This window comes from Tenrec ecaudatus, chromosome 1 (genome assembly GCF_050624435.1).
Source record: "Tenrec ecaudatus isolate mTenEca1 chromosome 1, mTenEca1.hap1, whole genome shotgun sequence".
In the NCBI taxonomy this organism is placed as follows: Eukaryota; Metazoa; Chordata; class Mammalia; order Afrosoricida; family Tenrecidae; genus Tenrec; species Tenrec ecaudatus.
In genome coordinates this window covers 226,576,666-226,590,925 of record NC_134530.1, presented here as the reverse complement: position 1 = coordinate 226,590,925, position 14,260 = coordinate 226,576,666, and the positions used below count along the sequence as shown (strand labels likewise).

At 56.0% G+C, this 14,260-nt stretch overlaps 1 protein-coding gene across 1 annotated transcript in view; it reads left to right on the top strand.

Moving 5' to 3' along the window:
• Nucleotides 1-14,260, top strand: part of PLXNA2 (plexin A2) — a 254,704-nt gene that overhangs the window by 226,453 nt on the left and 13,991 nt on the right. The window contains exons 18-26 of the mRNA XM_075529818.1: nt 3,104-3,343; nt 4,787-4,930; nt 5,247-5,481; nt 7,754-7,896; nt 8,447-8,715; nt 10,267-10,333; nt 10,478-10,624; nt 12,525-12,684; nt 12,972-13,075. Coding sequence (XP_075385933.1) covers nt 3,104-3,343; nt 4,787-4,930; nt 5,247-5,481; nt 7,754-7,896; nt 8,447-8,715; nt 10,267-10,333; nt 10,478-10,624; nt 12,525-12,684; nt 12,972-13,075 — 1,509 coding nt within the window. The remainder of the gene's footprint in view (nt 1-3,103; nt 3,344-4,786; nt 4,931-5,246; nt 5,482-7,753; nt 7,897-8,446; nt 8,716-10,266; nt 10,334-10,477; nt 10,625-12,524; nt 12,685-12,971; nt 13,076-14,260) is intronic.

The window sequence follows — 14,260 nt, the reverse complement described above, 5'->3', positions numbered from 1 at the left end:
AGCTCCCAGAGTCAAACCTTCTGGATTCCAGACTTTTCCTAACTGGATGGCACAAGACACTGGCGGTCCGGATAGCATGCCAGCATCCTTGGACAGCTGTCCTGCACTGCAGTGGCCACCACGGACACCGTCCTGTATGCCAAGTGAGCACACACCCTCCTATCTAGAGTCTGGAGCTGATCTGCTCCCAGATGACACTTCAAAGCCCCCGGCCTGTGAACCTCATGGGCCTAAGCGGAAGGGCGGAGGTTCGATGCAGCAGCTCACAGCCGCGAAGGATCAGCCCCCTCCACACGTGTTTACACAGAGGGCATCTTGGAGAGCGAGCACCTGACTAACCAGCTTGCCCTCTAACCGCGCAGTACCGCTCATGCTTGGGAAGCTGTTTGAAGAGCAGACGGCTGGGGACAGCCCTTCCCCACACCCCACCTACCTCATCAGATCAAGAAGGCTCAGACCCCAGGGCCTAGCCCTCCATCCCCACCCCCCAAACCATGAGATCAGTCTTTCAAGGCATTAAAATGTGTCCCTACCTATGGAGAGCCAGGGCCCTCTGTTCCATGCCACCTGCCTACAGGGTGCAGGCCGGACTCTGCTGGAGAAGCTTGTGAGGGAGCAAGTTTTCCATCAAGCCAACCTCCAGAAAGAGAGCTCACCAACTGCCCTAGAAATGTTGGGAAAGAAGCACCTCCAGGCCCCCATACTGCCACTCCTGCCCAAGCCCTGCTGGGCCCTATTGCACTCTCAGCCCACCTGGGGCTGCTTTTTGACCTGGGGCTTCCCAGCAGCCTCCGTGAGCAGCAAGGCGGGCCAGGCTGAAAGCCACACAAGCCAACAGAATTCTTGGCACTCAAAATGCCAGGGCAGCACGGGGCAGGAAGCACACAGAGTCTGCTTGTTCCGAGCAATCTGCTTGTTCATAGATGGGCCAGGGGGACCAGGACGGAGCAGGGGCCCCAGGAGGGAGGAGGTATGCTGGGATTGGCTGTCCAAGAGCAGAGAATGTGTCCTAATGCCCCTTCAACTCTTCTCTAGCCCGCATCCTCCCATGCCTGTGTCCCCAGCTCACTGGGGCAACTCACACGGAAGGATGTTCACTTCCTCAGAGGTTGCTCAACTGTGAGGTGCAGGATGCTAGCATTGGGTACTGGCCCCTTAGAAGCAAGAAGACCACCATGAGCCTTGTTTACTCTAAAACACTGTCTGGAAAGGGAAGGGACATACAGATGTGGGCTTGAGGCTCTGACATAACTTCTCTGCAAGTCTCAACTCTTATTTTTCTTTCTTTTGCAATTTCACACACTGTTTTGGCTTTCTGAACATGAAGTGTGTGTGTGTGTGTGTGTGTGTGTGTGTGTGTGTGTGTTGGCCAGACACACACATGTGTGGCCCTGCCAGCACAGCATGTACTTGAGCGGTCTGAGTTCTCCCAGATGTCCTGGGCTGTTGCTGGGGCACCATGACTCCCATCGCTGAAATTCAGTCGTGCCAAGTGGGAGCCAGGAAGGGAGCAGGGAGGACGAGTCTGGGTTTTCTCCCCAAGCTGTGTGCGGGCCCTTTCATGCTTTCTGCTGTCTGGCTGCAGCCTGGAGGAGCCCCGGAACTAAGCCATCGGAGGAGGGAACGTGCAACTCATGCTAAGCAGGGCCTGCCCAGCTAGGGTGGTAGGTGGGCGCCAGGAGCCTGAGAAAGGATGGACAGCATGAACTGTGTGTCAGCACCAGGCGAGAAGGGCCGTGGGGAGAGAAGAGAGTGGGATGTTTGAAGACTTGCAGGATCCTTTTCATTCATCAGTTACTTGTGCAGTGAACCTTTACTGGGCACCAACTTCATGCTGAGCAAAATGCTCGTGTCTCCTACGTCCTGCTACACACATACACACACACTACACAAACACACACACTACACAAACACATAGAACATACACAAACACCCATACACACCACAAATACTCACACTCATACACACATACACACACACATAATACTGGTGTTTTGGTCTCAAACTTTGTAGGCCCTGCTCTTCCCTCTGCCTGGGCCTTGGCTTTCTAATCCCTGCTCTCTTTGTCGAGCTAAGTCCTACTCATTCTAAAGATCCGCTTTTATTTCTTCCATGTACTGTTGGTGTAGTGATTACACATTGAGCTGCTAACTGTAAGGTTAGCAGTTCAAAACCACCAGCTGCTCTTCAGGAGAAAGATGAGGTTTTCTAAGCCTGTAAAGAGTTAGCCTGAGAAACTCAGAGTAGCAGTCCTAGGCTGTCCTAGAGGGTTGCTGAAAGTCAGAATAGACTAGAAGACAGTGAGTTTGTTTGGGGTTTTAGTGCACTGCACTCTGCACCCAGACCGCCAAGGGCTGTTCTCACAATCATGCACACGTTCCACAATGTCTGGGACCCTGCTGTGCACCAGGCCCTCTGCCAGGACTATGGTATAACTCCTTGTGAAATCACGCGAAGCTCTGATAGCCTCAACCCTAGCACAGAACCTGGAATAAACAGGTAGTCGCGCAGTTTGGGTCAATGAATGAACAGGTTTATAATTAAATATATATTTCATAAAGAACAAGAAAGCCTTTTTGGAGTGGTTCATAGCTGCTAACTAACTGCAAGTTCATCCATTAAACCCAGCAGGCCTTCTGAGAGAGAGAGAGAGAGAGAGAGAGAGAGAGAGAGAGAGAGAGAGAGAGAGAGAGACAGGAATCTTTCTGCCTCTGGAAATCTATACAGTCTTACCATCCCCTCCAAGGTAGCAGTTTGATTCTGTCCTGAAGGGTCTCTACCAGGTAGAATCAATTTGATGGAAATGAGTTTGGTTTGGGATGGATGGATGGATGGATGGATGGATAGATAGGTAGGCAGGTAGCAAGACAGACAGACAGATAGATAGATAGATAGATAGATAGATAGATAGGTAGATAGATAGATAGATACATAGATCGAGTCAGTCCTTGCTCTCTAGAGGCTAAACTGATAATGAAGAAGACAAGTAGCCTAATGGTGACAAGGAGGAGCAAACAAAGCTGTGAGAGGACAGAGCTGGCCGCCCCCTCTGACCAGGTGGCAGGTGATCTGCGTCTGAATGCTCATGCTCTGGTCCTCTCAGGTGTGCAAAGTTGTGAACACAACCACCCTGACCTGCCTGGCGCCCTCGCTGACCACGGACTATCGGCCAGGCCTGGATGCCGTGGAACGGCCAGACGAGTTTGGCTTCGTCTTTAACAATGTCCAGTCCTTGCTGGTTTACAATGACACGAAGTTCATCTACTACCCTAACCCGACCTTTGAACTGCTCAGCCCTACCGGGGTCTTGGACCAGAAGCCAGGATCCCCCATCATTCTGAAGGTAGGAGAACTCCTCCCTCCTGGCCTTCCTTGTCCCCCTTCCTACCACGTGGGCTCCCTATGCTGCCAGCTCCCCGCAAAAGGAGGTGATTTGTAGCTACTGGCCTGTTGAGCAATGTGCTATGCACTTGACTTTCTTAAGAACTACTTCAGAATGAGTCTGTGTGTTACTGTGAGCTCTGAGACCCAGAGGTGCTGTGGACAGAGTTAGCAGTCACCATTCCATTCCCTCTGACTGGCAGTCTGGGCACAGTCCCCTGCACTTAAATGTCAAGAGACCACAGTTCCTAGGCTCTGTCCACCAGACGGTTTGCTGCTCAGCCACTTTTGTTTATTCCTCGTGGGTGCTTCCCTGCAAGAAGTCCTTCTGGCTAGGGGCAGTGCTTGACTTTTAACCAAAAAGTCAGTGGTCCCAACCCACCAGTCACTCCAGGAAGAAAGATGTGCCAGCCTGCCCTCATAAAGATGCCAGCCTTGGGAACCCAGTGGGGCAGTGGGTCGCTGTGAATGGGAACCCTGGTGGTGTAGTGGTTACGCATTGGCCTGTGATCCACAAGATCCAGCAGATCAAAACAACCATCCCTCCTGGGGAGAAAGAGAAGGCTTTCTACTCCTGTAAAGAGTTACCCTCTTGGAAACCCACGAGGCAGTGGGTTTGGGTTGTGAGGTGCCCTGGATTGGATTAAGTGGGGATGGGCAGGGTGTGGAACTCACCCACCACGTTCTCTGGTTTCCTTTCTCCACTTCTCCTTCCCTTGCCTTCTGCCCTGTGCAAGGCTGGGTAGACTAGAGAAACAAATTCATAGTCCAAGCCCATAAGTCCCATGGTAGCCCATATGTCCGATACCAATCTATAAAGTCCTCTTCAGGCTTATGAAACACATGCAATGATGCCGAATGCAGGAAGATCACAGGCCAGTGGGTAGAAAGTCTTGTGGATCCAGTGGCACTGTAAGCATCTCAGCGCTGGCAGGGGTCTCCATGTGGCTCCTCCAGTTCGTAGGGCACGGGGGCCTATCAGCATAGTCCATGTGCCTTGTCAGTAGAGCGTCTCTCAGGGAGTGAGCTGAGAGAACATGTCCCCTGCCTCCAAGGAAGAAACTACCAGGAATTCCCAGAATTCTCAGGAGAAGGCCATGCCCACACAGAGGCCTCATTGGCTATAACCTGATTGACTGCCTAGACTTCACCCCTACACTCCCAATCCTCAAATTGAAACCAGATTGTGTAACTACCACGTGCCCTTTTCATTTTCTCTCTCTCCAAACCATGGTTGTTAGAAGCTCCCCTTGTGCCCCACCCACCAAAACAACTAGCTTATGGAGTCTTTTATAGGTTTTTGCATTGTTTCCCACCCTACCCCCCACCAATCTCTTCCTGAATGGGTGCTCCATCGCCACTTGCATGCGTCTCTTATTCCCATTGTGATGTCTCCTTTCTGCAGGGCAAAAACCTCTGCCCTCCTGCCTCTGGGGGTGCCAAGCTCAACTACACGGTACTGATTGGAGAGACCCCATGTGCAGTGACTGTGTCTGAGACCCAGCTCCTCTGCGAGCCTCCCAACCTCACGGGGCAGCACAAGGTCATGGTGAGTGAGCCCCTCCTAGTGCAATGCTTTCTCCCCTCCACTCCAGAAAGAGGGGCTCTCTGACCCAGTGAAGACACTTGGCCTCTCTCCCCTGCCTCAGAGCCTGATGCATATACCCCGCACAGCATCCCCGCTCCTGTCCTCAGCTAAATGGGTGGGAGTCGGGAACACAAGGGGAGGTGGGCAGACCAGCAGCAGGAGCCGCCCTGCATGGTGGTGTCTGTCATGCCCTCCCTGAGTCGGCAAGGGCTGGATGGGCCCGTCCAGTTGGCCGACCCGTATGCAACCTGTGCCTCTGTGTGTGTGCGCCGCACAGGTTCACGTGGGTGGCATGGTGTTCTCGCCCGGCTCTGTGAGCGTGGTCTCAGAAAGCCTGCTGACCCTACCGGCCATTGTCAGCATCGCGGCAGGCGGCAGCCTCCTGCTGGTCATCGTCATCATCGTCCTGATCGCCTACAAGAGGAAGTCCCGCGAGAACGACCTCACTCTCAAGAGGCTCCAGATGCAGATGGACAACCTAGAGTCCAGGGTGGCCCTGGAGTGCAAGGAGGGTAGGTGGACATGCCCCCACATCCCTGCCTCCCTCGGTTGCTCCCCGCAGCCACGCTCACCTTCATCCTCTTCCCCAGCTTCACTGAGAAGTGGCTGACACCAGACCTCTTACCCTGCAACCACCTTTGGCCGATGTGGTTAGTTGGTTCCCGTCTCCCCTGGGCTGTAGAACGCGAGGCTACAGGGACCTTCACATGACCCACGGCCAAGAGGCCGCAGGGTGTGCCCTTCCTGCCCTTGGCATTGCTGTCCGTGGCCCTCTGAGTGGCTCTGAGTCCCAGCGCCCCCACGGATGCCCAGCAGAACTGCTTTGATCTTTCCCAAGCAGATCGCCAGGCCTCTCCGCTGAGGTCCCTTTGAGTGGGTCTGAGCTGCCAACCCTTTTTGATACGAGTTGAATCCTTCACCACTGAACCAGAACCAAACCCCAAACCAAACTCACTGCCATCGGGTCGATTCCAACTCATAGGACAGAGCTGAGCTGTTTCTGTGGGTGTCTAAGGGCAGGTCTCCACAAGAGCAGAAAGCCTCATCCTTCTGCCAAGGAGTGACTGGTGGTGTTGAACTGCTCATGCTGTGAGTAGCAGCCCAATGCTTAACTCAAAGCACCACCAAGGCTCCTTTTGGGGGCAGAGGACTCCCATTAAGATGACCCAATCACAAGGACCCAGGTCTGATGACAGTGCTCTGGTCTTGCCCCTATCCCGACTTACCCTGTAACCTGGCCCATTTCCCCACACGGGAGCCTCCAGACTTTGTTGCCTCAGCCTCTATCCAAAAAGCCACTGCCACCAAGTCAATGCTGACTCAGACTGAGTGCTTTCAAGACAGTAAATATCTACAGGAGCAGGGAGCAGCAGTGGTCTCCTATGGGGCAGGTGGTGTGTTTGAACCACCAGCCTTGCGATTAGCAGCCCAATGCCTAACCCACATCTCCACCAGGTCTGCTTCCCTGAGCTCCACAAGTGGGAGGGATGGGGTACAAGTGGAGTGGGAAGAGCACCTCTCCTCCAACCGCACCAGCTCCCCTGGGCTTTGCTTTCTGTCCCTGCCAGGAGAGGGGAGGGGCTGCGTCCTTGGCAGGGGGTGGGGGGTGGGGGAGTGCGTGGGAGTGGAGATTGTACTGTGTTCCATCTCCCACACGCCACTGCCACCAGGTGAAGAAGATGCCTGGCATCCTCCTGGGGCCTAGGACCCAGCAGGGTAAACATCTCCATTAAGAATCAAACCAGTTCTCTTTTTGCCAGGAACATCAGGAGCAGAAGCAAGCCTGCTACTAAGTGGAAGAGGGGAGCCAGGCTGGGCCAGGGTGGGGCCAGGGCTGGTCCTGGTGTTGGGGCCAGCGCCCAGGGGAAAGTAGCGCCCCTGAGAGGGAACACTTTTCTTTCCTGTTTGGGCAGGTTTCTTTCCTGTTTGGGCAGGGGGAGCCCGACTGCCTGCTCTGGCCTTGCCTGCTGCCCTCAGCCTGGTCCCTCCCCTTCTCGCATAACTTATGGGACCTCTCCTTTCCCTTTGTTTGAGCTATATCCAGAATCCATAGGATGCATTTAGGTGGGCCAGGGGAGCATGCACAGCGCTGCTGACCTGGGTGCCAGCTGTTTTTGGTGGGAGAGACATGCACAGGCTGTCTTCTCCTGTGAACCCACCTGGTCTCAGACATGCAGGGGCAGCCTATCTTCTGCCCCACTGGCTTGGCAGCAGGGAGTTTAGACCATACCAAGAGAGGATATGGAACCCAATATTGAGGCCAAAAGGAGAAAGTGATGCAAAAGTCACCTGTATCCCTCAGTACCCAGCCAGGTGTCCTTCAGTCACTTCTGACCAGGTGGCTGTCCCCTGGTGTCGCACAGAGCAGTACCGTGGTCTCTGGCAGGAAGTCTCCAGGCCTTTCTTCCGAGGGGCTGAGGGATGGACTCCAACATGCTGGTTAGGAACTGACCTCTTCTTCGCTTTTTTTTTTTTAAAGATCATTTTATTAGGGGCTGTTAACAACCTTTATAACAATCCATACATCGATTGTACCCAGCGATTTTTCTGAACATTTACTTTCTATGTGAGCTCTCGGTAAGGAGTTGACCTCGTATCTGTGGACACCGCCTGGAGACACCCAGTAAGAAGGGACATCTAGAGTCACCTCATTCCTTTCTGGAGATAGGTCCTGATAGCCGGCCTGCCTCTACACCCCAGGCCTCCTCATTTCCCGCACACACGTCTTACGCCCCTGGGGCTCCCACCCATCCAGAACCACCCTGTCTCCCCTGCACCCCGCAGCTTTTGCTGAGCTCCAGACAGACATCAACGAGCTGACCAGTGACCTGGACCGCTCAGGAATTCCTTACCTGGACTACCGCACCTACGCCATGCGGGTCCTCTTCCCCGGCATCGAGGACCACCCTGTGCTGCGGGAGCTAGAGGTAAGGGACCCAGAAGAAGAGGGCAGGCCAGGCCTTAGTAGGGCACATCCTTTGTCACAGCCTCACAGGAGGGAGGCAGCCACAGGGCGCAGCTAGGGAATGGATTCGAGGAGGTGGAGGAAAAGCGTTGACGCAACGGCCGCCACAGTGGGCTGGAACACGGCACTGAGTGAGAGGATGGCGCAGGACGGGGCAGTGTTCCCTGCTGTGGGACGTGGGGTTGCTCAGGGGTCGGAGCTAACTTGATGACTGGTAACAATCACCATAGAGATAACGGGTTCTGTAAGGCTTGTTGGTGCACGTGTTTTACTAGAGACAAATCAGGGCAGAGGAGAAGGGGGCGACCAGGAAACTGAGCAAGCCTGGTGTGGGTCCAGCCTCCCCACCCAGGTAGAGAGAGCTCACTAGACCCCAGAGGCTGGCCCAATGCCTTACCTGGCCCACAGTGTGGGGAGTGGGATGTAGTAACGACAGGCATCTGGAGGAGGGACCTAGGGCTGTTGTCACCTGCAGCAAGGGCTGCCTTGTGAAGTGCCATCTTGCCCCCCAGGTGCAAGGGAACGGGCAGCAGCACGTGGAGAAGGCCCTGAAGCTCTTTGCCCAGCTCATCAACAACAAGGTGTTCCTGCTGACCTTCATCCGCACGTTGGAGCTGCAGCGCAGCTTCTCCATGCGCGACCGCGGCAACGTGGCCTCGCTCATCATGACGGGCCTGCAGGGCCGCCTGGAGTACGCCACCGACGTCCTCAAGCAGCTGCTCTCCGACCTCATCGACAAGAACCTGGAGAATAAGAACCACCCCAAGTTGCTACTCCGGAGGTCAGGCCTGCTGTGGGGGCTGACGGGGGGAAGGGTGGGCTCTGTGACATGGGCACACTGGCCCCCAGCTGGAGAAGAGGGTGGTGAGCCTCAGAAGCCACCCAAGGGTGGTGGAGGAGCGCAAGGGTCCACTGCTGTCCAGCGGTGTCCCTCCCACTAGCTGTGTGATCTCGGGCCAGTCGCTTGGCCTCTCTGATGTTTCCCTTCCTCATCCACACCATTCGGACATTAGCGCCCCTCCAACGATCTCCATCCCTCTGCACGGAGACCTGTGCTGCCCAGCACAGGTGCCACCGGCTATTCACAACAATGAAACCGAATCAAAGAGTCCATGGCCCAGTTGCCCTCCCCCTCATTTGAAGAGCTCCGTGTCCACCCTGCTGGAGAGTGCAGATCTGGAAGATCATCACAGAAGGCCTGTTGACTCGGGTGTCCCCAGTACCCAACTTCGCCCCCCCCCCCCCGCCCGCCCGCTTGCCATATCCAGGAAGGCCCAGGGGAGCTGAGCCAGTGGCTGAGCTGAGCAAAGGTCACACATCACATGCCTGCAGGCCACAGGCCTATTCTTAGTACAGACCCCTCCTCGACTTCTAGCCCCCCCCCACCAGGGTGAGGAAGGAGAGAGCCCGGCTTTGTCTTACAAGCAAAAGCCCCCTCCGCCCCCCCTGCCAATCTGAGCATTAGGAACTCTCATTAAGAACTGTTGTATTTAAATTAGAGCTAATCTCCGGCACAATGCTAGGAGAGAGTGCCGGGAGGGGCTGCGGGCAGAAAGCTACAATGTCTGCCCCTTTGTGGCTTTCTCTCCTTTCTGCCCCTTTGTGGCTTTCTCTCGGGCACGGCACGCAGGCCTGCGGTGCTGAGGGGCCCTGGCAAAGGCCTGGGTTCACTGCAGCCACAGGGTGTAATTTGCACCATGTGTAAGGAGCTAAAACACCCCTCCGGCATCCCTGTCCCCCAGGGTCTGTCACCACTGCTTTGTTCCTTCCTCAGTGTCCTAGTCTGCTGGCAGGGGAGAGGGGGCAGGGAATTGCTGCATTGCGTGGGGAGGAAGCAGGCCCGAATCCACTAACACTGGCTTTCAGGCCCCCATCACTTCTCTCTCCCCCGAGGCTGGGATCCAAGCCCCTATATGGCAATGATCGCTCATAACAGCCATGGCTGGCATGAGCTCATGGCGCGGTGTCGTTCTTGGCCCCTGCCATACGTGACCTCCTGCTGTCCTGAAGAAACCTCAGTGGAGACACACTGCTATTGCAATTCCCTTCCATGGGCCAGGAAACAGCACCCAGAGAGGTGACATGATGTGCTCAAGGTCACACAGCCAGAGCCAAGATTGAAACTCCTGGGGTATAGGAGAGAGGGGGCCCCAACTCCCTAAACGATAAGAACAGTCCTGTAAACGGGAACAGGCCCAGGAGCCAGCAGCCCCAGGTGAAGACATCTGATTCTCGCTCAGCTCAGTGCTGCTCATACAACATACCCAGGCCCACCACCCCGACCCCCCAGGAGCGGACTACCCTCATCTCCTCTCCCTTCCCGCTTCCCCAGGACGGAGTCGGTAGCTGAGAAGATGCTGACCAATTGGTTTGCCTTCCTCCTGCACAAGTTCCTGAAGGTGAGTGAGGAGCCAGAGGGGAGGTTGCCCCGCTGAGCCTGTGGCTAGGAAGAACCTGCCCACCCAGATGCTCCCCAGCAAAGGAGGGTGGGCAGCCTGGAAGGGGGCGGCCCTTACCCTCACTGGCCCCGCCTGTGCCCACAGGAGTGCGCCGGGGAGCCGCTCTTCATGCTGTACTGCGCCATCAAGCAGCAGATGGAGAAGGGCCCCATCGACGCCATCACCGGCGAGGCCCGCTACTCGCTGAGCGAGGACAAGCTCATCCGGCAGCAGATTGAGTACAAGACCCTGGTGAGGAGGCCAGCAGCTGGGCGGGGTGAAGGGTGGGTGGGGTTAACGAGGTGCTCCTACACTTCCTGCTTCTGACCCACATTGGACCTCTTGACCACAGAGGCGATCTGCAGGGAGAAGCGGCAGGCAGGTGGGTGGGGTGGGGGGAGGCAAGTTTAGGAGACATGAAGTATACCCTGGGTTCTGGAGGGTTGGCCAAGTAGGAAACCTGGATTTCCTCCAAGTCTTCCACCATCTCATGCGGGCGGGGGTGGGGTGGGAGCTGCGGCTCTCCATGCCTCAGTTTACCCTAGATAGTAGGCGTGGGCGCAGGATATATCACCTGCCATCAACTGTGGCATAGTGGTGGTTCGATGGTAGGCTTCTCACCTTTCCCGCTGGAGCCCCAGGTTGGAGTCTCAGCCAGCAACACTCCCTTGCCCCATGCCCTGCCTGGTGTGGGCGGAGCCCTGCCTGGTGTGGGCGGAGTCCTGCCTGGTGTGGGCGGAGTCCTGCCTGCCACTGTCATGCTGACCAGGTTTCAGCAGAGCTTCCACTCTAAGAACTGTTGGTTTCTGGGATGGTTCACCTCGATTCTTGCCTGTCAACACTGGAAGAATTCACGCAGCAGAGGCACTTCTGTAATGGAAGTAACTCTCGTGGTGGAAAGGGAAGTTGTGGGCGGTACCATCTCAGGGAGGACACACTCTCCTGGAAAGCGGGCAAGGCCACTCGACGGACCGTGGGAAAGTTCATGACCTAAAAAATGGCCGCTTCGGGGGAGCTTGAAGAAACTACATGGGAAAATGGCTGGAAAGTGGAGTCCACAGAACCAAGAGAGCAGTCCCAGAATCAAAAGATGGAGAGAGAGCGCTCGAGTCCTTGAGAGGGCATGCGGCCCAGGGGCAACCGCGCCTGCGGGGGAGAGGGCACCCTCTGACCTGCAAGAGAGAGTCCTGCCTACAGCCTGGGCTCTTTATCCCATCCTACTCCTATGCCCACTTGTGGCGAGAGGGCTCGTGGTGGAGGGTATTGGCAGATCTTAGTGGTGGAGCTCATGTGTGATGTCATGTTGCTGGTGCCTTGCGTTGTGCCCAGGTTGGCCTTCACCTGTGTCTAGGTGACCTTGGTCGGTGAACGCCCAGCTTTGGATGGTCCCCACAGGTGTCTAACATGTGCCTGATTTCTTTCCAACCCCCGTGTCATGACAAGACCAGCTAAGGTTGGTTTAGCATAGGCATAATCTTCCTACCTCTCAGAACGAGGCAGGAAGTCTACTCATCCCTTTCTGAAAGCCAGCCAGTGAGCACACTGTGGACCGCGATGGGGCTGCTCCGTGGGGCCTGCCTGAGGTTGCCCTGAGTCGGGGCAGACTAGATAGTGCACAGCTAACAAGCAAATAACAGCATTCTGGGAGAAAGTGGGGATGTGCTGGTGTCTGGTGTAGAAGATTGAGGGAAGGAAATGGCCGGCGCGGGATATGCCTGGAGTCCCCTCTAAATCCCTCACCGACACTCACCACCATCCAGTCCCTGCTGACACCCATCAACCGGAGAAAACAGGGTGGAGCTGCCCCTGTGCGCGTCTGAGACTGTAACCCTTTAAGGGAGAAAGGTGGTTTCAAGCCGCTGACCTTACGGTTAGCAGCCTCACATGTAACTACGCCGCCACCATGTTGCTTCTAAACCCCTGAGCCACTTATTTCCAGAAGTGTAGCCCATGGTCATCCCGGATCTAGAAAGCAGAGAGCTGATGCCCGGAGGAGGAAGGAGTGCGCCCTGCCACTCGGGCCAGCCGCCGGAGGAGGAGAGAGACTGGGAAGCGGTGCAGACAACAGAGGGTCTAAGGAAGGGCAAGGCACCGACAGGACAGAGCTCAGTCCCCTCCCCCGCCCCAGCTCACCCCCATCTCTTGCTTGCAGATCCTGAACTGCGTGAATCCCGACAATGAGAACAGTCCCGAGATCCCCGTGAAGGTGCTGAACTGCGACACCATCACTCAAGTCAAGGAGAAAATTCTGGATGCGGTGTACAAGAACGTGCCCTACTCCCAGCGGCCAAGGGCTGTGGACATGGACTTGGGTAGGAGCCCTGGCCTTGGGGTGGGGGGCAGAAATTAAGAAGCTGCTTTCCTCGGGAGAGTGGGAAGCAGGTTCAGACTTCCAAGTGAGAAGTGTATAGTGTGGGGGTGACTGGGCCACATCCCACATGGCTGTCTCTGGAGCAGAGCCCGGGGTGTCCTGCATGTCTCTGAGCTCTCCCACAGGCAAGAGCGGGGCGAAGGAGGCTGACCGAGCTCTAGAGGAGGTTTCCTGGGTACTCTGGCCCGGAGCCCGGAGGCCTCACCCAGCACCACCCCTTCCCCCCAGAGTGGCGCCAAGGCCGGATTGCCCGGGTGGTGCTACAGGATGAGGACATCACAACCAAGATTGAGGGGGACTGGAAGCGGCTCAACACGCTGATGCACTACCAGGTGAGTGAGCCAGCGAGCGAGCGGGGTGGGGGGGCTTCTGTGTGCCCACTCTCCTTGCACTGTCCCCCCTGGCAATCACTCACACTACTCTGATCTGCAGCCTTGCTTCAGGGCAGCGCAGGGCCAGGCAGGGTCGCATTCCATCGTGCAAGGGATTGACTTCATAGCAGCAAACAAGAAAACCCCAAAGGGGGTTCCTTACCTTACCTTCCCCTCCTCCATGGGCCATAGCCCTGCAACCGCTTCAGAACTACCTGGGGGAACTCGTTAAAGACCTCAGTGCGCAGGCTCAGCCCCAGAAGGCTGAGCAGCCAGGCTCTAGGAGTGCCCAGGCATTTGCAGACTGCATGTCTCCACATCTCCAGTACACAATGCATTTTTGCAAAGGGCCTCCAAAGCAGCACTGACCTAAGAGGTCAGTTGCTTCCTTCTGAGATGAAGATAAATAAATAACTCCAAACTGACTGCGATTGAGTCGCTGGTGGCGCAGTGGGTTTTATGTATGATGATAACCGAAGGTCAGCAGTTTGAAACCACCAGCCGCTCCTCGGGAGGAAGATGAGGCTTAAGAGGTACAGCCTCAGAAGCCCACAGGGGCAGTTCCACCCTGTGCTATAGGGTCGCTATGCGTGTGAGCTTTCTCCTTGGGGCATCTTACAATCACACCACCTGTATTGCTGACCTGTCGTGTGAAAGACAAAGGGGCCCTGGCAGGGAAGTGGGGTTCACTGTGGGCTGCAAGGTCATCAGTTCAAACGTACCAGCCGCTCCTCACAGGAGACAGATGGACTGAGCTCCTAAACATGGATGATCTCACAAAGGTCACCCCCTTACTGGTTGTGCTACTCTGTCGGAGCGCTATGATTTGACTCCAAGGCAGTGGGTTTGGGTCTTATTCAGGTTTTATCCACCCCCACCCCCACCCCAGTTAGGGAAAACGATGAAGGGTCCCTGTCGGCACGATGGGTAATTATTATCCGGCTGCTAACCGGACTGTTGGTGGTTCCCCCAGCCCCAGGCCCCTGGGAGAAAAGACCCGGCAGTGTACCAGTGGGGACCCTGCGGAGCTGGCCTCCTCTGTCCTGTACCCCTGCCCTTCAAGTCCACGCCGACTCCTCATAGCAAGCCTGGAGGACAGGGTAGGACTGCCCCTCGCCTCAGCCCACCCTGGGTTTCCAAGAGGGT